We start from the raw sequence: 23666 nt of genomic DNA, 5'->3' as shown, positions 1-23666 counted from the left end.
GAAATGATCCTCTTTATTTTTTATTTATTTTTATCTACTTTATCTGATATTAATGTAACCAGCATTGTTAGCATAGTGTATCTTTTCCCGTCCTTTTTACTTTTCACCTATTTTAATTAGTTTGTGTCTATATATTTAAAGTGGTTCTCTTGTTGATAGCATATAGTTGGGTCTTGCTCTTTTATCCAGTTTGGCAATTTCTTCCTTTTAACGTGGGTATTTAGAACATTTTCATTAAAGCAGTTATTAGTATAGTTGCAATTTGTTTTCTCTTTTTCCTATCTGTTTTTTGTGCTCCCCCCTCCACCTTCCCCCGGCCTTTTGAATTAATAAATTTTTATGACTCTGCTTAAGATTTTTATGCTTCAACTTCTTTGTTGGCTTATTGGCCATACTTTGCTTTTTTTTTTTTTTTTTTTTTTAAGGTTTTGCTTTAGGGTTTCTGGTACACATCTTTAACTTATCACAGTCTACCTTCAAGTAAGAATGAAGCACTTTCTGTATAGTATAAAAACTTTATAAAAGTATAGTTACATTTTCCCTGAGACTTTGTGCTGTATTTGTCACATATTTTACTTCTACCTATATTATAAATGCACAATAAATTATCATTTTTGCTTTAAACAGTCAATTATCTTTTAAAAATATTTTTAAATAAGAAAAATGTTACGTTTATCCACATATTTACCATTTCCCGTGGCTGCGTATCTTTGTGTAGATCCAGATTTCTTTTTCTTTTTAGCAGGAAAGGGTGGGGTAGTGGGAGGAGGAATTGGATGGTCAAAGGGCACGAACTTCCAGTTATAAAAAAGTATTAGGATGTAATGTACAACATGATTAATATAGTTGACATTGCTGTATGTTATATATGCAAGTAGTTAAGAGGGTAAATCCTAAGAGTTCTCATCACAAAGAAAAATATTTTTTCTTTTTCTTTTATATCTATGTGAAATGATGTATGTTCACTAAATTTATTGTAATCATTTCATAATGTATGTAAGTCAAATTATGCTGTACACCGTAAACTTATACAGTGCTGTATGTTAATTATATCTTAATAAAACTGGAAGAAATAAAGTTGAAAGAAAATGCAAAAGAATCCACAGGCACACGTTCTATTAGCTGTCAGAACGATGACATCATCACACATCATGAAGCCTCTGCAAAGTTCAGTTGCACACTGGTGTGAGGATGAGTGAAAAAGGCAAATTGTTAGAAATATAGTTTTGACCTGGAAAATTCCAAAAGTGTTTTAGGGACCTTTGGGAGTCCACAGACCACATTTTGATATCCACTCTTCTAAATGAATTAATGCTGAGATATATTATTAAAGGAATTATATAGCTTTGCATATAGGAATATGCTGAATGTCTTTTTTTCCCCCAAAGTGATTAGAGTAAGGCTAGATAGAAACCAAATATGAAATCTGCTTGGGGCACAGTGAAATAAGAGGGAAAAAATATATATACATATATAGACACATATATTGGTTTCTGTCCCAGATTCCCAGTACAGAGCTCCTAAAACCTTTGTGATTTCCTGAGTAATTAGAGCACTAAGAGCAACTGTTGTTTTTATACTTGGTCTTTGACCCTAGTTCCTGGTTCCCTGGGTGATAGGAGTTATTTTGTTCCAATGAGGTAACTCTTGGTGGGCTTCTGGATAGCATCAGCATGGGGGCTAGTCACCAGAGAGACCACACCATAAGTTAGAAGCTTGAAACTTTCTACCCCACCTCCCATCCTCCGGGAAGAAGAGAGGGGTTTTAAACCAAATTAATGATCCATCATGCCTACATAATGAAGCCTCCATAAACAACCCAAAAGTATGGAATTCTAAGAGCTTCCAGGTTGGTGAACATATCCACCTGCCCAGAGGGTGGTACACCCCAACTTCATGAGGACAGAAGCACCCTTCCTGACCTCACCTATGTATCTCTATCTGGTTGTTTATATGTATACTTTATCATATCCCTTATATAATAAATAGGTCAATGTAAAAAGAAAAGAAAAATATTATGTTTATTCACATATTTACCATTTCCAATGTCTCCATATCTTTGTGTAAAACCAGATTTCTATTTAGTATAAACATCTTTTTTTTAAACAGCTTTATTGAGACATAATTCACATACTGTGCAATTCACCCATTTAAAGCATACAATTCAGGACTTCCCTGGCGGTCCAGTGGGTAAGACTCTGCACTTCCACTGCAGGGGCCATGGGTTCGATCCCTGGTACCGGAACTAAGATCCCGTTCGCCATGCCACGCAGCCAAAAAAAAACAAAACCGTACAATTCAATGGTTTTTAATATATTCAGAGAGTTGTGCTACCACCATCACAAGCAATTTTAGGATACTTTCAATACCCAGAAAAAAACCCATGTAACCATTAGTCACTCCCATTTACCTCCCCCCGCCCCCGCAACAGTAGGCAACCAGTAATCTACTTCTGTTCTCTATGGACCTGCAGTCCTATTAGTTTTTGCTCTGTGTATTTTGGAACTATGTTATTAGGTGTGTAACTATTTAAGATTTTTATGTCTTCTTAATTAATTGACCATTTTTTCATTATGGAATGACCTTTATCACAGTAATATTCTTTGCTCTGAAATCTACTTTGTTTGATATCTTGATAGTCACTCCAGCCACTCCAAAGGTTTTCTTTTGACACAAACACCAGGGAAAGCAAAAAGATGTTCAGGAAAGGAAAATAATTGTAACTTACTACATAGCTAAGCCCTAAATAGCATACATGATCATGATAATGCAAACACTGAATATCCAGCTATTCTGATCTAAGTTACTATGTAATTATATTGGGAAGAAGGAAGGAGTGGGAAATGTGTATGTGTGTGTGTGTGTGTGGATGCACACACTGGGGAAGGAGCTGAATCTTTGTATTGCATACTGGGAGGTTAATAAATATTGCCTAATTCAGGAAAAAAAAAAAAGCCACACAGCATGTTATTTTGCAATATGGAGGCACATGTCAAAACTACAGCCAGAATAGGGGTTGGCAAACTTTTTATGCAAAGGGTTAGATAGTAAATATTTAGGCTTTATGGGTCATAGGTCTCTGTGGCAGCTACTCAGCTCTGCCCAGTGGTATGAAAGCAGTCATAGACAATATGGGCATGGCTTTTCCAATAAAACTTCATCATGACAGGCAACTAGCCAGATTTAGCTTGTGGGCTGTTTATTAACTCCTGAGATAAAAGAACTGAAAGTAGATGACTTAGAAGCAAGGAAAGTAGGGGTGAGGTTGAGCTGGGAAATGCTCTGGTCTTGATAGACCTTGTATGACAGAAGGACTTTTTAAACTATGAGCATGTGTTATTTTGCTTAAAATAAAAAGAATCGATAAAGGGTAAAAATAAAGCCTCCTGCCTGGGCTGTCTGCCTCTTACTTATGGAGACTGGATGGGGAATTAGTTACACAAAGTTATCCAGCTCGATATCCTATATAATGCAAGCTTCTGTATTCTCCCATTGCCTTTAAGCTCAGGCAGTAGGTTGAGGAGAGGTAAAATATGGTTAATGACTAGGAGATGGAACACCCACCAAGGGGAATTACAATGCCTACAGAGAAAGACATAGGCAATATTTAATGAATTGATCTTGCCTGCTGAGAAGTCTTTATAATAAGGTCATGGAGGGGAGGGGAGGAACATAGAGTTGATGATGTAGGGTGGGGTTAGGTGGGAGTGGCATTGCATAAAACCTTACAGAAGAGGAATGAAAATTCCCTAAATTACCTGCAAAGGGTCTTCTGAGTCCGTAGATTGAGGATGTCTGTGGAAGTTAAGGGCAGCTGGTTGCTTGATCACATTTAGATTATGAAGGAATGGGAAGTCAGTCACAAAAGACCACATAATGTATGATTCCTTTTATATAAAATATCCAGAACAGGCAAACCCATAGAGAAAGCAAGGTTAGTAGTTGCCTAGGGCTGGGGTGGGGAAAAATGGGGAGTGATTGCTAATAGGTATGGAGTTTTTATGGGGGTGATGAAAATGTTCTGAAATTGATAGTTGTAAATGGTTGCACAATTTTGTGAATATACTAAAAAGCATTTTCATTAAGTATGTGAATTGTATAATATATGTGTTATATTTCAATAAAGCTGTTAAAAGAGCCAATAGGAGCTTTTCTGGGATTCCAATATCATTGTCTTGAAACCTTATGTTGTTTCTGGACCATGGAAAGCTGTAATTATAAAGGAAAGTGGTCTGGATGGTCTACACCATGCAGTATCATTGTTACCTATAAAATATGGAGAAAGAGCTAATTTAAAAATCCAATTAATCAAGTCTAAGCTTCTGAAGTATATGTAAATACAAATAAATCAATAAATCTATTGAGTCAAATAAATAGTTTAAATATAAACCTACATCTAAATTTTTGTCAAGCATAAATAACATCCTCTTCACTAAAAGAGTAAACTCCTGGTGTTAAGGGATAGGATTTTACTTGAACGATAGTTAGATAAATTCAACCCTGTTGGTTGCTTAATTCTAAAGTAGTTTCCAAAAGATTAATAGCATAGTCTTTAGCCTAGTAAAGTCTGGAAAGTGTTGGTGAGATGTCTGGAATGCTGGCAAGAGCAATAAAACAGAAATTAGGACATGTGTGTGCCTCTTACTAGCTGTTGTGACCTAAATAACTCACTCTTTGAGCCTATTTCCTTGGTTATAAGATGGGCATAGTATTGTAATATCGAGACTGCCACCTTACACGTTATGAGGAGGATCAAATGAGCTAGTATGTGAAAATGCTGATACTTCAAACAAGTTAAAATGCCATGCAAGTGTGTGATAATTTTATCATTAAGCTGGATGCCATTTAGTTAACTCCATGACAAAAGAAAGTGGTCTGGATGGTCTACACCATGCAGTATCATTGTTACCTATAAACTATGGAAAAAGAGCTAATAAAATAATAACCATGATAATGGTTAAACAGGTGGCAGTCTGCAAAAATTTCCCCTCCTTGCTGCCTAAAATGCCATTTGTATTCACAGTGGACTCTTTATAAGCTTGATCTGAAGCCATCACGATATGTGGCTATCAGTTTAATATCTTCAAGAACATTGTTCCTAGAAATGTTGCTGCAAATGCCCTGAAAAGACCACTTCCAAATATGAAACAGGCTTATAGGTTAAAACTGGGCATGCGATCATCCAAGAGATGAGGCCTGGTAATAACACTGCCATCTTATCAGAAAAGGTTAAAAAGGGACCTCCAATCTCAAAATATAAGATGTTTGGAACACATCACATTTTGTCAACCAAATAAAGAAAATGAAGTTTAATTTCCCAAAATTTTATTAAAAATGGACTCTGTCATCAGATATCTTATTGCAAAGATGAAATCTCACAACAGAGCAGTAAAGTTTGCTGTAGTAAGAAGCTTTAAATAAATATAAATTCTTTTTGCAGTTCTTGAACTTGAGAGGATTTTGTTATTTAAAAAAAGTCTCTTCTTTTTTCCGTGAGTCATGGACAAACATTTTCCCAGAATTTCTATTCATTGAAATAACTTTTAAGTTGTTAAGGTAAGTAGGGGTAGGGGGTGGAGATGGGGATGGGGAGGAAGTGGTGCTCATATAAGTCTTTGAAAAATTAGAAAAACAATTCCCAGTCCATTTCTTAAAATCTTTATTACTTGGTGCTCTTTTGATGTAAAAACTGCCATTTTTTCTAAATCCTCAGTCTTTCTTCGATTGTACTTCAAAAAAATTAAAATAACTCTGCCCAACGAACCATAATAGTCCCATGCCAGATGCAATGCTAAAACTAAAAGGAAACTTTAAAATATATTCTGTAACATACATTTCGTTATGGCTACCTTAACTGGATATTTTTTAGATCAAATTTCTCCTTAGGTAGCACTTTTGGTTTTATAAAGCACTGAGATAAATGTCTAGGAGAAGAATATGTTTATGTGGCACTCCTTTCCAAATGAAAATATTTTATTTTATAGTTAACAAACAAAACTGAACATGACAAAAATACTCTAAATACAGTAGCAGTTCCATTAGCATTTCCCTAGCAAGCTTCCCCCTGGCATTTTGCATACACATAGGAGTCAGTCTCGGATGGCAATGGGGGTGAAATGGCACTATTTATTTTTTTGTTCAGCTTCATAAGAGCTGAACAGATGTGTGCCCAGTGGTATAAGTATTCGATAGCAGTATTACCAAATGTCCATACTTCAATTCTAGAATGATCTGCACCAAGAAAAAAGAAAGTGTGAATAGTTTTGTACTTTTATTACTAAAATATATTTTAATACTAAAATATAAAATATAAATTATGACAAAAGTTCATTCGATATATTTTGAGTCAAAACCATAGCAGAATCCTGTTTAAATATGTAATTACAGGAAAATGGATAAATAAATTTCCTTATATTCATATAATGGAATACTACACAGCATTTAACAAAGAACTAGAGCTACATATATCATTGTGGATAAATCTCAAAAACATACTGTTGAGAACAGTAAGTTGTAGAATAGTATGTTCTTTTGGATATAGTTAAAAACAATTTTAAAACCTGAAAATATTATATTGTTTATGGATTCATAGGCATGTAGTAAAAGTAAGAAATCATGATGAAACTGATAAACACCAAATTCATAATAATATTAGCTCTAGGGAGGAAGAGAAGAGAATGGGATCAGGGAGGGGTATAGAAAGTCTCAACTGTTCCTATAATGTTTTCTTTCTTTAAGAAAGTCTGACTCAACCATGCATAATGTTAAGTTTGGATACAGAATATGGCTCCATAATGACTACACAGGTGTTAGTCTCTAACTTCTGTGTTTGAAATATTTCCTAATTAAAAATTATTTTTAAACATATAATCACTGTACACCAAAACATTTCATTTGTTAGACTGCTAACTATTAAGCTGCCATTCGTAAAAGTTACTTTTTCCCAGGAGTCAGTCAGTGACTAATATTCAGATAGAATGGTCCAACGGAAAGAGAATATACTTTAAAGTTGAAAGGATCTGAGTTCTAATCTTGGCTGTACCCCAACTAGTTTTGTGACCTTGAAAAAAGTCACTTAATTGCTCTGAGCCTGTTTTTTCTTCCAAAAAACAGAGATAACTCAGAATTGCTATGAGGATTAATGAGAAAAGATATGCAAAAATCTGTCACAGAGTAGTTGCTCAAAAAAATGTTAATTACCTTCCTTCTTTCAGGTGCCTTCTACCCTCAGGTCTATGTTTTACTCATTTTTGTTACTTCTAGTGTCTAATACAGTTCCTAACCCAATAAATGTTTGCTGATTTGAGTTGAATCAAACTATTAAGTGATACTTATAATTGAATAAGAGGTTTTAAATGCTTTCTATACAGTAGCTCATTAACAACACTGACAATTATGTCACTTATGGATATCTATTAGGATGACAAAACAGAACATATATTATTTCCCTATCTTCTATCAACATGAAGGAACAAATATCCCTGAATTAGGCTTAGACTTTCTATGGTTTTGAAGGCATCACTACCACAAAGGTACAATGTGGGACAGGAAAGGCACATAAAATATGGAAAACATACTCAAGTCTCATTTTTATTTGAAGCTCACTTTAAAACACGTGGGTACAATTTTCTAAAATTCTGTTTTAACACACGCACGCACACACACAGAGGTACTGTCTTCTCTCAGTTGTAGGTGCTTAATAAATGTTGATTGAAACAACATTAAATTGTGGAATAATTAAAAATTATTCACATTAAAAATACTTGATTCAGGGCTTCCCTGGTAGCGCAGTGGTTGAGAGTTCGCCTGCCGATGCAGGGGACACGGGTTCGTGCCCCGGTCTGGGAAGATCCCACATGCCGCGGAGCGGCTGGGCCCGTGAGCCATGGCCGCTGAGCCATGGCCGCAGAGCCTGCGTGTCCGGAGCCTGCGCTCCGCAACGGGAGAGGCCACAACAGTGAGAGGCCCACATACCACAAAAAAAAAAAAAAAAAACAAACCCCTGATTCATATGATATTATGGGTAGTACTAGACCAATAACATACATACTTAAAATATTGAGATGCATTTGTTATAATTGATCGTTTTTTGTATTAATTAGCTTCCTGGAAGCTTTAAAAGTTAATGCTATAGGCTGCAAAGATTACTTTGATTATCATAATATTCCAATGTTATGAATCTAAATTAAACTTCACTCTAGAACACTCCTAAAACCAGTCCTAACTAATTTTCTGAGATATAACAGCTCTGCTACTGCCCACAGCCTTTATTCTGCCTTTTCCAGATCCCCATTAAGAGCCCTGTTGCATTGACGCCTGCCAGTGTTCTTATCCGACATCCAAATGATCAGACCCCTATCTGCAGCCATTATTAAGCTAATCAGCCATCTCCACGGTGATTCAAGGATTTGAGGATGGGGAGCGACGTCGCTCCCTTTCACAAGCCCCTGTTGCTTATTTCCTGTCTTACTGTTACCGAGGACAGAAGCTCCGAACCTGTCTGGGTGGAGGTTCCTGTTTCCCTGCCCCGTTTCAATGAGAGATTGATGCCTTAACAACTGGCTCTAATGATTTCTCTAATGAAGCCTCCATCGGTCGGCTGGGTTCCCAGTAACAACGGTTGAGTGTTACTGCCCTCTTGTGGTGGATAGACGCCAGATCTCTGCAGTTCAGCAGAGCTCCAATGCGCATAGATGTAGTAATTCTTCCTTTGTAAAGGATATAGTAAATTATTTGAATATATCTGAGTTTAAAGACTTGCTGGGTCAAACTTTGAATCTCTGTTTATGAACCTATTAATTCAGAAACATTTTATGGTATTTTTGTAGGGTCTAGCTTAATCAAACTTTTAATTACATAGGGAATTCATTCTGCTGAAAACATTGGGGTATTATAGGATATTTATAATTAAAATTCCATTTATGGATCTCTGCTTTAACACTGGATTAATCCTTTGGGAATTATAGACAATTAGAAAGATGTGCGAAGCAATAAAGAATGAAGTCCTTAAGCTTCAAATCCAAAAGTTAAAGTGTAACTGCTCCTTTCAACTAAAATCTAACCCAAGATCAGCAAGCAGTGTATCTTTTTTAAAAAATTTTGGTTGCATTGGGTCTTTGTTGCATGCGGGCTTTCCCTAGTTGCAGCGAGCGGGGGCTACTCTTCGTTGCGGTGCGCAGGTTTCTCACTGCAGTGGCTTCTCTTGTTGCGGAGCACGGGCTCTAGGCGCACGGGCTTCAGTTGTTGTGGCACGTGGGCTCAGTAGTTGTGGCACGTGGGCTCAGTAGTTGTGGCTCGCGAGCTCTAGAGCACAGGCTCAGTCGTTGTGGCGCACGGTCTTAGTTGCTCTGCAGCATGTGGGATCTTCCTGGAGCAGGGCTCAAACCCCTGTCCCCTGAATTGGCAAGTGGATTCTTAACCACTGCGCCACCAGGGAAGTCCCTTTACTGTTTATTTAAATTAAATTATTTTAAAACACTTTTAAACAAAAAATAGAAACTCGCTATTGATGTGATAAAACCATTACAAATAAAAGTTGAATGATATTTTTTCTTGTATTCCAATGGCACAGGTATCAGTTGTTTGCTCCTTTTTGTTTGGAGCTTAGTGTGGGAAGCCTGTTACAGGGGTCTTTGCATTCAGTAAACACACTAATACTCTCCCTGTTTTCACTCTGGTACTCTCCCTCTCAGTTGTGTCTGACGTCCCCCAGTCCAGAGAAATTCTAGGTTACCTTCTCTGAGGAATAAATTTCTAAGGTTGGGGAGGGAAGGTTGCCCAGTGGTGTGATGTAGAGAAGATGAGATACAGAGACCAAAACACTAAAACAGAAAGATGAGAAACAACAGGGAGAAGAAAACTTCAAAAAATTCAAGAAAACTTCAAAAACTTCAAAAAAACTTCAAAAAAAAACTTCAAAAAACTTCAAAAAACTTCAAAAAATATTAACTTAACATTAATACTCTCAGTGAGATAAGACATTGCATTCATGAAATATGAACAACATGTTGTAGAAAGCAAATATTTGGAGAACAAGAGCAACAAAAGCTCTCAAACATTAAAATGCACAGAAACAAAAATTCAATAGGATTAAAAGTTGAGAGAATGTCTCAGAAAGTGAAACAAAAAGATGGAAAATAGGACAGAAAATACAGGGATTTTTGAGGCTGAATCTAGGAGATCCCATGTCTGAATAATAGGAGGAGTTCCAAAGAGGGAACACAGAAAAGGGAGGGTAGGGCCTCCACTAACCTCTAGGTCATTTTTGTGTAAATAAGAAAAAGACACCTACCATGGATGAATATACTCTATAAGCACACGGCTTGCTGAGGAGAAAAAGGTGTATGATCTACTGTATAGCACAGGGAACTCTGCTCAATGTTACGTGGCAGCCTGGATGGGGGAGAGTCTGGGGGAGAATGGATACATGTATATGTATGGTTGAGTTGCCTTGCTGTGCATCTGAAACTATCACAACACTGTTAATCGGCTATACTCCAATATAAAATTAAAAGTTAAAAAAAAAAAAAAAGAGGGCTTCCCTGGTGGCGCAGTGGTTGAGAGTCCGCCTGCCGACGCAGGGGACATGGGTTCGTGCTCCTGTCCGGGAAGATCCCACATGCCGCGGAGCGGCTGGGCCCGTGAGCCATGGCCGTTGAGCCTGCACGTCCGGAGCCTGTGCTCCGCAACGGGAGAGGCCCCAACAGTGAGAGGCCCACATACCGCAAAAAAAAAAAAAAAAAAAAGAAAGAAAGAAAAAGGTGTGAGGAAAGAGATACCCCTCCTCCAAGCAGATATAGCCTTAAGCTAAAGCACACAGTTTAGTGTATGGAATTCTGGTTAGATTTCAGCCCCCACCATCCTCAGCAGGGCACATCTGTGCAGTGCACAGACTGCACAGCTGTAAGTAGCAGCCTTGATGCCATGCAGGAAATCATCAGGGCTTAAGAACCTGTGTTTCACAACTGAAAAGGCCCAGTGAGTGCTCAGATCAATGGATGAAAACAGACCCACATCAAGATATATCATTATGAAATTTCACAGTCTTGGAGATAAAGGAGTAATTCTATAGCTTCTGGAGAGAAACAAAACAAAACATGCACAGAATCTGAAAGTTACATGCGCAGAATCAGAAAGGCTTCAGACTTCTTTTCAACAGCAAGCTTGGAAGTTTCCAAGTTTCTTCTAACAACGGAGCCATTTCCTCAAGAAGTTAACCATAGAGTTTCCATATGACCCAGCAATTCCACTCGGAGTTATGTATCAAGAGAACTGAAAACACTTGTAAACAAATATTCATAGCAGTATTATTTATAATAGCCAAAAAGTAGAAACAACTCACATGTCCATCGACTGATAAATGGATAAATAAAATGTGGTATATCCTTATAATAGACTATTATTCAGCTATAAGAAAGTAATGAAGTAGTACTGGTACATGCTTGGACATAGATGAACCCTGAAACATTATGCTAAGTGAAAGAAGCCACATACAAAAGCCACCTATTGTATGATTCCATTTATATGAAATGTCCAGAATAGGCAAATATATAGATACTGTAAGTAGATTAGTGGTTCCCAAGGGCTGGGGTGGGGAGGGGCAAAGGAGAGTGACTGCTAATGGGTACCAGGTTTCCTTCTAAAGTGATGAAAATATTCTAAAATTAGATAGTGGTGATGATTGCACAACCTGGTGAACATACTAAAAACCACTAAATGGTATACTTTAAAAGAGTGAAATCTGTGGTATGTGAATTATATCTCAATTTCTAAAAGAAGACAATGGGGGACTTCTCTGGTGGCGCAGTGGTTAAGAATCCGCCGGCCAATGCAGGGGACATGGGTTCGAGCCCTGGTCCGGGAAGATGCCACATGCCTCGGAGCAACCAAACCTGTGCACCACAACTACTGAGCCCGCGTGCCACAACTACTCAAGCCGGCGTGCCTAGAGCCCATGCTCCACAACAAGAGAAGCCACCGCAGTGAGAAGCCCACGCACTGCAATGAAGAGTAGCCCCCGCTCACTGCAACTAGAGAAAGCCCGGGCATAGCAACGAAGACCCAACGCAGCCAAAAAAAAAAAAAGACAATGGGGCAATGTCTTTAAAATTACACTTCCTAGCAAACTACAAATCAAATGTGACAGTTGAATAAAAACATCTTCAGACGTGAAAAGTCTCAAAAAATTTACCATTCATGCACTAGTGCTCAGGAAACTACTAGAGATATGCTACCTCAAAACATGGGAGTAGATCGAGGAAGAATGAATGAAGAGAATGGCAAAGTAAATGCCTCTGACGGCAGCAAAATAAATTTCAGGAAGGCAGCTAAGGAGCAGATCTGGGGTGGGGGAAGGCCCCAGATTCAAAGAAAATTAAGATCTCTAGAAAGGATGGCTTCAAGAAAAAAAGAAATTGAAACCAACAAAAATTACCTGGTAAAACTGACCTTTTGGGAAATTAAAAATACGGAGAGACAAATAGAAGGGGTGAGAATAATTATGAAGTACAAAGAAAACTAAGCAATTTAAAAAATAAAAGGCAATTATTTACTTCAGGAAAAAGAAAAATGAAAAAGGAATGATCAAAATATGCTACAATGCTCAGCTGTGGATATCTGAATAGGCAAAATCATGTAAACATTGCATTTGGATTTAACTCCAAATAGTAATACAATTTCATTGGGAGGGCAAGGTAAGAAAATTGTGGTATAACAGAACTAAACTTTCATCTATAAGAAGAAAATCATTTGACAAGGCTTAAGTTAATGACTCAAAAGATAGCAATAGTACATAATATTAGAAATATAGAAAATTTGAAAACAACAGAAGAAACAGTCAAAAGAGTCAAAAAGAATTGCATGGTGAGAGGAACTGGGGAAAAGAGAGGAAAGGGATGGGCTAGTGACTTCTTTGTTAGAAGGCTTTTAGTTCTATTTGACCTTTTAAAGTACTTTAATAAAAAGTATGATATAGGGCTTCCCTGGTGGCGCAGTGGTTGAGAGTCCGCCTGCCGATGCAGGGGACATGGGTTCGTGCCCTGGTCTGGGAAGATCCCACATGCCGCGGAATGGCTGGGCCCATGAACAATGGCCACTGAGCCTGCGCGTCCGGAGCCTGTGCTCTGCAGTGGGAGAGGCCCCAACAGTGAGAGGCCCACGTACCGCAAAAAAAAAAAAAAAAAAGTATGATATAATTTTTATAATCCTTTTGGGATAAAAGACTGTTTTAGCATCCACTGAAATGAAAAAAATGAGTGACAAAGGAACTTGGAAAATATGTTTGCCTTAAATAGAAAAATGTTCTCATTAAACTGATTTTCAACAGCCTTTATCAGATATCAAAGCAATGGGATGTTACCTTGACAAAACCATTTTTCTCATAATTCAATAACTACTATTGGAAAACTTCAAAATTTAAAATCAGAAGGAGTGATAAGGAACGAAAGAAAATAGCTAATTTAATTTTTCTCTTTTTTTTTCCCCCAGATGACTTGAAACTGGAAGGGAAATGCATGGGAAATGGGCAAGCATCTAGGCCCCAGGTCTTTAACAAATTCCAAAATAGTTCCTGAACAGTGTGTGAGTACTTGTCTCATATCTTAACTAAAAGGGCCCTTTAAGCGGTTCTTTTCAGGACAAGGGAATCTATTCTAGAACGGAATGGATGTTTCTACCTCTAGAGCCTGAAATTCGTGAGCAACTCATAAATATCACACTCTAGACTCCCTCTTAAACCCAGATCTAACTGTGATAGCAGCTCTTTTCCGACAAGTAGGAACAAGTCTTGGAAGAGGCCACTATCTAAGAATACTAGGTTTGAAAAGGTGGTAGGGAACTGTAACCAAATCCAAGCCAAATAGGACAAAACAATTTTCTTGGTTTCTTGTCCATTTCATTCTGACTCATTTAAAAGAACCCGGCACATCCTCACAGTTGCAGATTCAGTTCAGTGCTGTATTCATATTTGCTATTTCTGGATGGTTGGTAGAATCCTGTCTGATCTTTAGCTGTGCAGTGGGAGGTGAAGGAGAGAGTCTTGCCCCACTTCTGGAGTGGAGAGGGATGGAGAACAGCACGCAGTAGAGCCACCACGGTGGTGGCAATAGCAATTAGGGAAAGATCTCCCGGGGGAAAGGTGAATCTTGAGGACAGAAGTTAATCAGGGCTGTGAGTCCAGCAGTCCTGCCCCCTGATGGTAGAGCATCTCCCTCCATTGTCATTCTTGGAGGATCATGGTGGTATTTTATGGAGGAAGCTGGTGAGTTTCTTTATAGATGGTGATAGCACTGAGGCTGTGGCCGCTTTGGAAGAGGAGCCCTGGGTCTCTCGCAGGAAAAGTGGAGGGCCTGGGGAACTCCTGCTGAGACCAGTGTCTGTGCACCTATAGATGTTTGGATTTAGGTGTGGGGAGGAAGTATGGCTCCTTGCAGAAACACAGTTTCTAGATAGCAAAGTGATTGTGGTCACACTTGGAATGGGAGACAGCTCTTCTTACCTCTAGGTCTGAGAACATTTCCTGGTAGAAAACATCTGTCCAAACCCACTGGGAAGGCGACATGGGACAGAAAAACCAGGCGAGGCTGGCATCAGAGGTCCAAAATGGAGTGAGGAGAACAGATCCATTACAAGGTGGTCAGGTCACGGGTCTTCAGGTAGAGAAGGCTAACTACATGAGTACTTTAGGCAGAGTAACAGAGGGTAGCAGGCTTTTGATGCACTATGCACAGCTGTCGGGAGTGGTCACTGGAGTCAGTGGGTCCCCCACAGGGAAGTATGTCAGCAACATTCACATGCAATGGCATAGTCTTGGGAAGCCAAGCCTGCTGAACAAAGTTGCCCAGTGCTCCTGCAAAGGTGACTGTCTCAATATAAAGGTGGGACACAGCTGCCTGGAATTCCACCAGAATATAAAATAACCCTTTCTAGAAATGTAAATCAAAACCACGATGAGATATCACAACACATCTGCTAGAAAGGCTATTACCAAAACAAAAACCAACCAAACAAAAAAACCCCAAGAAATAACAAATGCTGGCCAGGATGTGGAGAAAAGAGAACCCTTATGCACAATTGGTAGGAATGTAAATTGGTGCAGTCACTATGGAAAACAATATGGAGTTTTCTCAAAACATTATATATAGAACTACCATATGATCCAGCAATTCCATTTTTGGGTATACATCTGAAGGAAATGAAATCACTATCTTGAAGAGATATCTGCACCCCTCATGTTCACTGCAGTGTTACTTACAATAACCAAGACGTGGGAACAACCTAGGTGTTCACTGACAGATGAATGAATAATGAAAATGTGATATATACATATAGTGGAATATTGTTCAGTCATAAAAAATAAGGAAATCCTGCCATTTGCAACAACATGGATGAAACTTCAGGGCATTAGGTTAAGTGAAATGAGTCAGACAAAGACAAATACCGTATGATCTCGCTAGAGCTAGGATGAAGTGGAGTGAGAGTTGGAAGCAGAAGCCCTAAAAAAGTGTGGGCACATCACCAGCCCTGACTCTGTTTTCTTGGCAAAATCATCAGTTTGGAAGGTTTGGTGAGTTTGGAGCTATGCCAAAAGTCCCTCCCCATCCTGGGCAGAACCTATAGGTATTGGTGGCATTTCATGCTGGGTGGAGTCATTGAGTAGGGGCCTTACTTACTTCTAGAAGAAGGCTCAGATAAACTTGGGCAGCAGAGTGCCCTGCCAGAAGACTCCTCTTTTTCTGGCACAAGCAGAAGGGTGCCCCAAGAGTTCTCTTTCCTTTCCCCAAATGCGGAGCTTAGAATTTCCTGATACAATTGCATCTGAAGGAGAGAGGGTTGGTACCTGGGTGGTCTGAACTTTCTTGATTGATTCAGAGACTGTGGTAATGCTAAAGGTTTGGTGGCCGTGGTAGGGGAGCCTAGGGGATATTAGCTTCTGGCTGAATCGAGCTGTTAACTGCAGTTGGAATTCCTGGCACCTGAGGACACTGCTGGAAGAGAAAGTGCTGGGGAGCATTGGAGATCAAGGCTACTCAGGAATCAGCTAGCACAGTCCAAAGTGGGGGCAAGCAAAGGAAACAGAAATTTGCATGTTTTCCTGAAACAAAAGAGCTATATATGACAACAGGAGGTAGTTCTGATTGGCAAATCGGAGGTGAGCCTGAAGAAACTCCCTTGAAGCATTGGTACAATGCCATGGATGATGCCTTTATTAAGGGCTGAGAGCCAATTCCTGAACATGCCTTCAAGGTGGAGAGGGGAGGGGCCTGATCCTCATCCCTAGCTCCTATCTGACAGAGGGACTGGACTGGACACTTGGGGGGGTACCTGAGTCCTTGCCCAAGAAGGGGAACATCAGTCTGAAGGGACACAAGTGGCAGCAGGATCTGGTTCTAGGCCAAGGGGCTGGCAGGTTGGATGGGGGCCAAAGTGGAGTAGGGACTCAGGGAGAATCTCAATTAGACAAACGGGTCACACATGGGGCAGTGCCAGGCCCAAGGCAGGGACTAAATCTACTCCAAAGGGAAGAGCAGCAACTAGGCACTGACATAGAAAATATTTCTGCTAGAGTTTTAAGTCCTCAGTGAACAGTGAACAAGTATAGACCAAGTACAGTGTATACAAATATATAGTGAACACGTATTCGTTTTTGTTGTTGCTGCCGTTACTGTTTTCCTTAAACAGCACCTTAGAAGTGATAACTGCAACACCTGTGAATGCAGAGGCTCTGTGAATCAGTCCATGGCCCTGAGGGCACACAGAAGACCTTCCAAACAGGAATTCTAATCTTTACTCACACCACTCTCAGTCCACATGAATTCATGTGAACTTTTTTTTTTTTTTTTTGGCGGTACGCAGGCCTCTCACTGTTGTGGCCTCTCCCATTGCGGAGCACAGGCTCCGGACGCGCAGGCTCAGTGGCCATGGCTCACGGGCCTAGCTGCTCCACGGCATGTGGGATCTTCCCGGACTGGGGCACAAACCTGTGTCCCCTGCATCGGCAGGCAGACTCTCAACCACTGCGCCACCAGGGAAGCCCCATGTTAACTTCTATGTGAATCTCGTGTCTAGCACTCCCGAACTTCTGGGAGTATCTCTCCTTCCTAAGCCAGAAGATCTCTCTCTCTCTCATCCACCCGTCCTTGCTCACTGCTTTGTGCTTCCGCTGTGCTACGTGCTTCCACTGCCACAGACAGCCTGAAGAGTGTGGCTGTCTTCCCCCGAGTTGCCTTTTCCTTTCTCTTGTCCTAGGAGTCTGATTCTAAGCCACTCTGCCTAATATAGGTGTCACAGAAGTCTAGAAACCCTTGTGACTTGGTCCAGAGTCTCCAAAGAGAGTGGGGGAGAGATGGATAGGCTTAGTGAAGAGATTTCTACAGAGCCATTTTTCCAATTAATGATTAGTTTTCTAAATGAGTTAAAAAAAAAAGAACCAAATTTTTAAGTTCGCTCTTTACTGTTCTATTCATATAAACGGGCTCAGGGGGATTCCCTGGCCGTCCAGTGGTTAGGACTCTGTGCTTCCACTGCCGAGGGCCTAGGTTCGATCCCTGGTTGGGGAACTAAGATCCCACAAGCCGAGCAGCAAAAAACAAAAACAGAACAAAACAAAACTGGCCTTAGGTCTCTGGTGGGGTAATATACACACATAGAGAAATGTGTGCTTGTATATGCATATTTACCCTTATATGTTACCAGTTCTCTGTGGTCAAAGAGCTCATCACCTTTTCCAACCTGGGAGCCTCACTGCTTTGATTCCTGCTGATGCTCCTCCCAAAAAGTCTACATTACTAGTCTATAAAGACTCATAATCTATTATTTTCTTCGGTTCTTCATGGGAACTAAAGATAATAGCTGCCTTTTTGCTTAACATACTTGTCTCCTAGTCTCACTGCAGCCCCTATTTGCTTTTATTTTTTAGCGAATTATGAACATGTAGTCAATAAGTGGGAGACAGAGGTGCTTCTGAATTCTCATACGTGTGGCACAGACAGTCACTTTGGGGATTGCAGTAGATTACAGACAATGCCCCTCCTTTTAGAAGACTATAATCAGAACTATTTTCCCCTAAAAATTGAATGTATGAGCCACTTGCTTTATTCTAATAAAAGTCTCTGGATTGCAACTGTGTTTTGTTGCTCTTGGTATAGATTTAGACCAAAATTAAGTGGAAATTTACCTCTGATATATTCATCAATGAGCTTTAAATTAACCTTCAGTTTCCTAGCAGTTGGATCAAAGTCACAAATATTCTCGACTAAGTATTGGTTAACGTACTGTGAACAAAGAACAAAAGTTATGGAATCATCAACAAGTGGAAGTAGAGTGCCCAATTCATCAGTTTACATAATTCCATTTATATACACTTCAAAACAGGCAAAACCAGTCTATGGTGTTAGAAGTCAGGATTCTGGTTACCCGAGGGTGAGTGTGCGTGTGTGTGTGTGTGTGTGTGTGTGTGTGCGTGTGAGAGAAGCTGGTGATGGGAGAGGGTACGGTACAGAGGACGGCTTTGGGGATGCCACTAATGTTCTGTTTCTTGATCTAGGTGCCTGTTACAAATGTTCATTGTGTAAAAATTCTTGCCTTTGTATACTTAGGATTTGTGCAATTATGATTTGTATATCTAAACTTGTGTAGGATATTTTTCAATAAAGTGTACTTAAAAAAAACTTACCAGTTTACACTGATCCCAATTTCCTAAGTCACTTGATAATTCCAATTCTGGATGAAAGAACAAGATAATCCCTTTTAGGATGTCTTGTACTAGTCTTATGTTGGCTTCCAACTCCTGGGACTGGCTGTCTGGTGATTTTGGCTCTGCCAGAAGATCATAATCATAGAGCAACAGTGACACAAAGTCCATGGAGGTAAGCAGCCGGAGGCACTGTTGTAGCTCTTTCAGCATGACTCGGAAGAAGAGAATGCCTGCCCGCTGGACTGCTCCCACATTTTCAATTTCTGGAATGATTGAATGACATCCCACATTGTTGTTTAGTACACACACTACTTTTTAATAGGATTCTGAACATAATATAGTAAAACTTTTTTTTTTCTTCAGGAAGAAGAAGACCATATCCTATGGTTTTAAACAATCAGTTTCTCTAGTCACGAAATCAAAAGGCAAAAATGGAATTACACCTGGTGAAGTTCACAGGAAGAGGCTTTGAGGAAATGTGGAAACTTTTTTGGAGTTAGATCTTGGTTTGAATACCTACTTTCCCCCTTATTGGTTCTGCGGTCTCTCTGAGCCTCCTTTTCATTTTCTGTGAGGATAGAGCTGATCCCTACTTCCCTGTTGAGCTGTGGGAATTACAGGAGATGGTATATGTAAAAGTGCTTAGCCCCAGGTCTTACACATAGTGGATGCTCAAAAGACATGAGTTTTCTTTTCTTTTTTCTTCTTCTCCCACACTGTGTAGTGGCTAGAAATTTTCAGTTTTACCCCACCAGAGTGTTACTCTACTAATTCTGGTCATTCCATTCTAGGCAGCCAAAGGTTTCCATGCTTCCTTCTTCCCTCCCTTCTGCCCAAACTGATTTTGTGCTAAGCGTAGCCTAGTGAATGTGGAATCATAAGGACCGGGGGCCTGTACTTGGTCGTGCACTAGCTTGCTATTGGACTTTTGTTTTGACGGGCGTTAGCTTCTTTATCTGTAAAATGAGATGTTCCGAAGAGTTAGCACTGTGTAATGTACTGAAAAGAGCACCCAAACTGGGGTGCAAATCCAGCCTTCACCACTTGTTAACTATGTGATTTGGTGCAAGTTGTTTCTCTGAACTTTACTTTCCTCATCTGTAAAATGAAATAATCACCATTCACCTCATAGAGTTATGGTAAGGACCAATTGAAATAACATATTTAAAGTGCTTGACACATGATGTGACATTTAATATTGGGCTGGCCAGAAGGATCATTCAGGTTTTTCCATAAGATGTTACAGAAAAACCCAAATGACCTTTTTGGCCAACCCAATAAATGCTACTTGTATATTGCCTTTATGAGTCCTTCCAGTTCTAAAACCATGACTCTAGCCAAGAAAATGTGATTCCTTACCCTTTGCTAGAATTTATAGCCCATACTCATCAGCCCAAGACTGCAAGAAGGAAATCCTTCCATGTGGAAAGATCTATATATTGCAACAGTTCATTTTAGAAAATGCATCCTGCATTGCATTGTCTGTGATTTCCCCAAAACTTTTTAAATCCATGAATTCAGATGGTCGCCACATGTACAATACCTAAGATATAGTTTTTCTTTATTTCTCCAGATAATTCGCCCAGTATTTCATTGCAGGCAACTTGGATCACCTTCGTCATTTTCTGTAGATCTTTAAATTCTCGATACAACAACATCTTACTTCTGCCAATGTTAACATCGAGAGCTCCCAAAGCTTCTCCTGTTCTCTCACGAAGTGGAACTACTATGTGGTTTTCTCCACAGACAGAGGCCAAAACAACTTCTGAACTGTCTGTACACTTAAAGAGGAAATCTCTGAAACCAAAACCAAATAAGCATAAGGATATAAAACAACAGCCTGTTCATAACATTCCACCCAAACATACTGAATCATCTTCTCTTGTGCCTACTACACTCCAGCCGCACCAGCCCTTTTTGCTGTTTCGTCTGCCTGGACCACTCCATCCCTTGAGTTCATAGGGGTCTTTCCCTCAGCTCCTCATAGAGAAGCCCTCCCAGACCCCACAATCTAAAATAGCTGCACCTGAGTCTCGCTCCACCCTAATACTCTGCCTTATTGTTTTTACTATATACTTATCCTTATCTGAGGGTATTTGTTTTTTGTTTAAATATTGTCCAATACGTATTGGTTGAACGCCTGAAGGAACAATGAGCGTGTTAGGTCAGGTGCCCTAGAAGCAGAGCCTGAGAAAAGGGATGCTCTGTGCAAATGATTTATTGAGGGAGTGCTCTCAGGAGAAACCTGTAAGGGTCTGAGAAAAGCACGATAGGCAAGGGGGAGGAGCTAAGCAAGAATGTGATTTCAGGTGAACTCTAGCCTCAGTCTGATCCCAAGGGGAGCTCTGGAAGGCAAATTGTGCCCAGACTCTCCTCCACCTTGAGGCAGGGGAGAGGCCTTTTGTCAGTCATTAGAGCTCTAATCTGCTTGGGTTGTGTGTGGAGAGGGTGTTTACAGAACTCTTAGGCACCTCCTGGTGAGAGGCTCCCATTGCTCAAGGGTGCTCCTCCAGAGAAAGTTACAGTGTAAGTCATTAGCAGTAGGACCTGGCCCCTCGCAGAAGGTACATGGGGATCTGGGCAGGGCACCTGCTTCAGTGAGGGACCTGCGGTTTTCATAGAAATGTAGTGGCTTCTTTTTTCTCTAGTGAGGTATCTCTTTTTATCTCTTTCTCTCTTTCCCCATCTACATGATATTGAGTGTATCTTTTTTTTTTTTTGGCCGAACTTTGGCATGCGGAACTTCCTTAACCAGGGATCAAACCCCCACCCTCTGCAGTGGAAGCCCAGAGTCTTAACCACTGGACCATCAGGGAAGTCCTTACATGATATTGAGATGTCATTCCTTTGAGGTATTTGTAAAAATGTTGGTGCTTTGCATAGCCTCAAAAGCACGTTGAGGGAATTCCCTCGTGGCTAGGATTCCGTGCTTCCACTGCAGGGGACAGGGGTTCGATCCCTGGTCGGGGAACTAAGATTCCATATGCTGCAGGGCATGGCCAAAAAAAAGCACACTTATAGTTCATAACATCAATCCTATGATGATAGGGAAGGTTATGTCCTTCTTTTGCTATTCCTACCCCTTGCTGCAGCTGAGCCATCACTTCATGTCTTTATGATAACCATAGTAATGATGCATCATGCTAAGCTTTCTTGGTCAACAGAGGTCCTCAAAAAGCACCTGCTCTGGGCTTCCCTGGTGGCGCAGTGGTTGACAGTCCACCTGTCGATGCAGGGGACACGGGTTTGTGCCCCAGTCCAGGAAGATCCCACATGCCGCGGAGCGGCTGGGCCCGTGAGCCATGGCCGCTGAGCCTGCGTGTCCGGAGCCTGTGCTCCGCAACGGGAGAGGCCACAACAGTGAGAGGCCCGCGTACCGCCAAAAAAAAAAAAAAAAAAATAGCACCTACTCTAAGTTATACACAGAAATCCGAGGTTATAAGTCTGGATGTTACAAGGACTCCTGTAGAACTCTTGACCAGCACAAGGAATAACTGTATGGAAAAGAGCTTAAAACTGAATGAACATTCTGGTATGAGGCCAAACTGAAATTGAATTAACATAGGTACTTAAATGTCAAATTAGCCTACTAGTCTGAGATAGGTTACCGCCTATTCAACTATGCTGACCCTCTAAGAAGCAGTGGTCCCTTTTTGCAAAAGATGTATTCTAGTTAAGATCTGTTTTGCATCTGTCCACAGTTTAATAGTCTTTGCATTCCACAGGTGAGAGGCATTCAAGGTTATCTAGAACTGGGGGTTTATTAAAGGCAACATTCTTTGCCTCCTCCCCATCTTTGCCCCAGACTGTCTTCTTTAAATAAAAAATACAAGTCCACAGGCTAGTTAACATTAAGAGGATGAGCTCTGATTAAGTGATGTGGGTGTATTTTTCATAACCATGGTGGGTTTTTGTTAATTCCATGTTTACAGGACAATTATAGAAAATAAAACACTAAATTGAAATCTGTTTTAAAAAGGACTTGAGGGGGAAAGGACCCAGGCAGACAAAGGTCTGCAGTAATTTTTCTTTAAAACCCAATCAGAATGAGAGCCAGTGTATATTAATAAGAGGCAGAAGCTGGCAGTCAAACAAAACAGACCATGAGGTATGTCTCATACCTGAAGATGCAAGTCTTCCTAAAGATGATAGGGGGATTCCTGTGGATTTCTGTTAGACCCAGGTGCCCTGTGACCATCATATTTCGTAAAACATAGTCTGAATCCTTGAAAAGAGGCAGAGATATCATTAGAGAAAGGAGTACTTAGACTTCATACTCTCTCTCTTTTTTAAAAAATATTTATTTGTTTTTGGCTGCATCAGGGTCTTAGGTGTGGTGCATGGGCAGCGTGCGTGCTCTTCGTTGTGGCACGTCGGCTTCTCTCTAGTTGTGGTCTGTGGGGTCAGTAACTGCAGTGCACCAGCTTAGTTGCCCCGAGGCATGTGGGATCTTAGTTCCCTGACCAGGGATCAAACCCCTGTCCCCTGCATTGGAAGGCAGATTCTTAACCACTGGACCACCAGGAAGTCCCCCAGACTTCATACTCTCATTAAGACTTTTGGGGACAAATAAATAGAAAAAAATCAGAAAAGCTTAGGTAATATAAAATGTTTTTCAAATTATAGGTCAAGGTCAATATAATTTTGAGCCACAATGATGCCAAACACTTGGGCCTCAAGGTTTGGGTCTCAGAATTTTTTTTTTCCTATCCTCACTCATTCTATTGGTCATCCCATCCAGTCTCATGATTTTTCTTTTGTTTTGGTAAAATATACACAGCATAATATTATCATTTTAACCATTCATAAGTGTGCAATTCAGTGGGATTAAATACAGTCACAATGTGTAACCACTCGAGTAGTTTTAAATATAATTTATTTACCAGTCTGGATTTCTCCCAAACACTAAGCTCATATATCCAACTGCCTATTCAATATCTCCACTTAGATGTCTAACAGACATTTCAAATTATAT

At 40.1% G+C, this 23666-nt stretch overlaps 1 protein-coding gene across 1 annotated transcript in view; it reads right to left on the bottom strand.

Annotated features, from left to right (window-relative positions):
* Nucleotides 1–6014: 6014 nt before the first annotated feature.
* Nucleotides 6015–23666, bottom strand: part of EFCAB5 (EF-hand calcium binding domain 5) — a 96644-nt gene continuing 78992 nt past the window's right edge. Inside the window, exons 19-23 of the mRNA XM_059998406.1 lie at nucleotides 22813–22916; nucleotides 20235–20488; nucleotides 18671–18954; nucleotides 18173–18269; nucleotides 6015–6231 (exon numbers count right to left, since the gene is read on the bottom strand). Coding sequence (XP_059854389.1) covers nucleotides 6050–6231; nucleotides 18173–18269; nucleotides 18671–18954; nucleotides 20235–20488; nucleotides 22813–22916 — 921 coding nt within the window. The 3' untranslated portion in view covers nucleotides 6015–6049. The remainder of the gene's footprint in view (nucleotides 6232–18172; nucleotides 18270–18670; nucleotides 18955–20234; nucleotides 20489–22812; nucleotides 22917–23666) is intronic.

This window comes from Delphinus delphis, chromosome 19 (genome assembly GCF_949987515.2).
Source record: "Delphinus delphis chromosome 19, mDelDel1.2, whole genome shotgun sequence".
In the NCBI taxonomy this organism is placed as follows: Eukaryota; Metazoa; Chordata; class Mammalia; order Artiodactyla; family Delphinidae; genus Delphinus; species Delphinus delphis.
The sequence above is the reverse complement of the archived record's forward strand: the minus strand, read 5'-3'. Positions and strand labels throughout refer to the sequence as shown.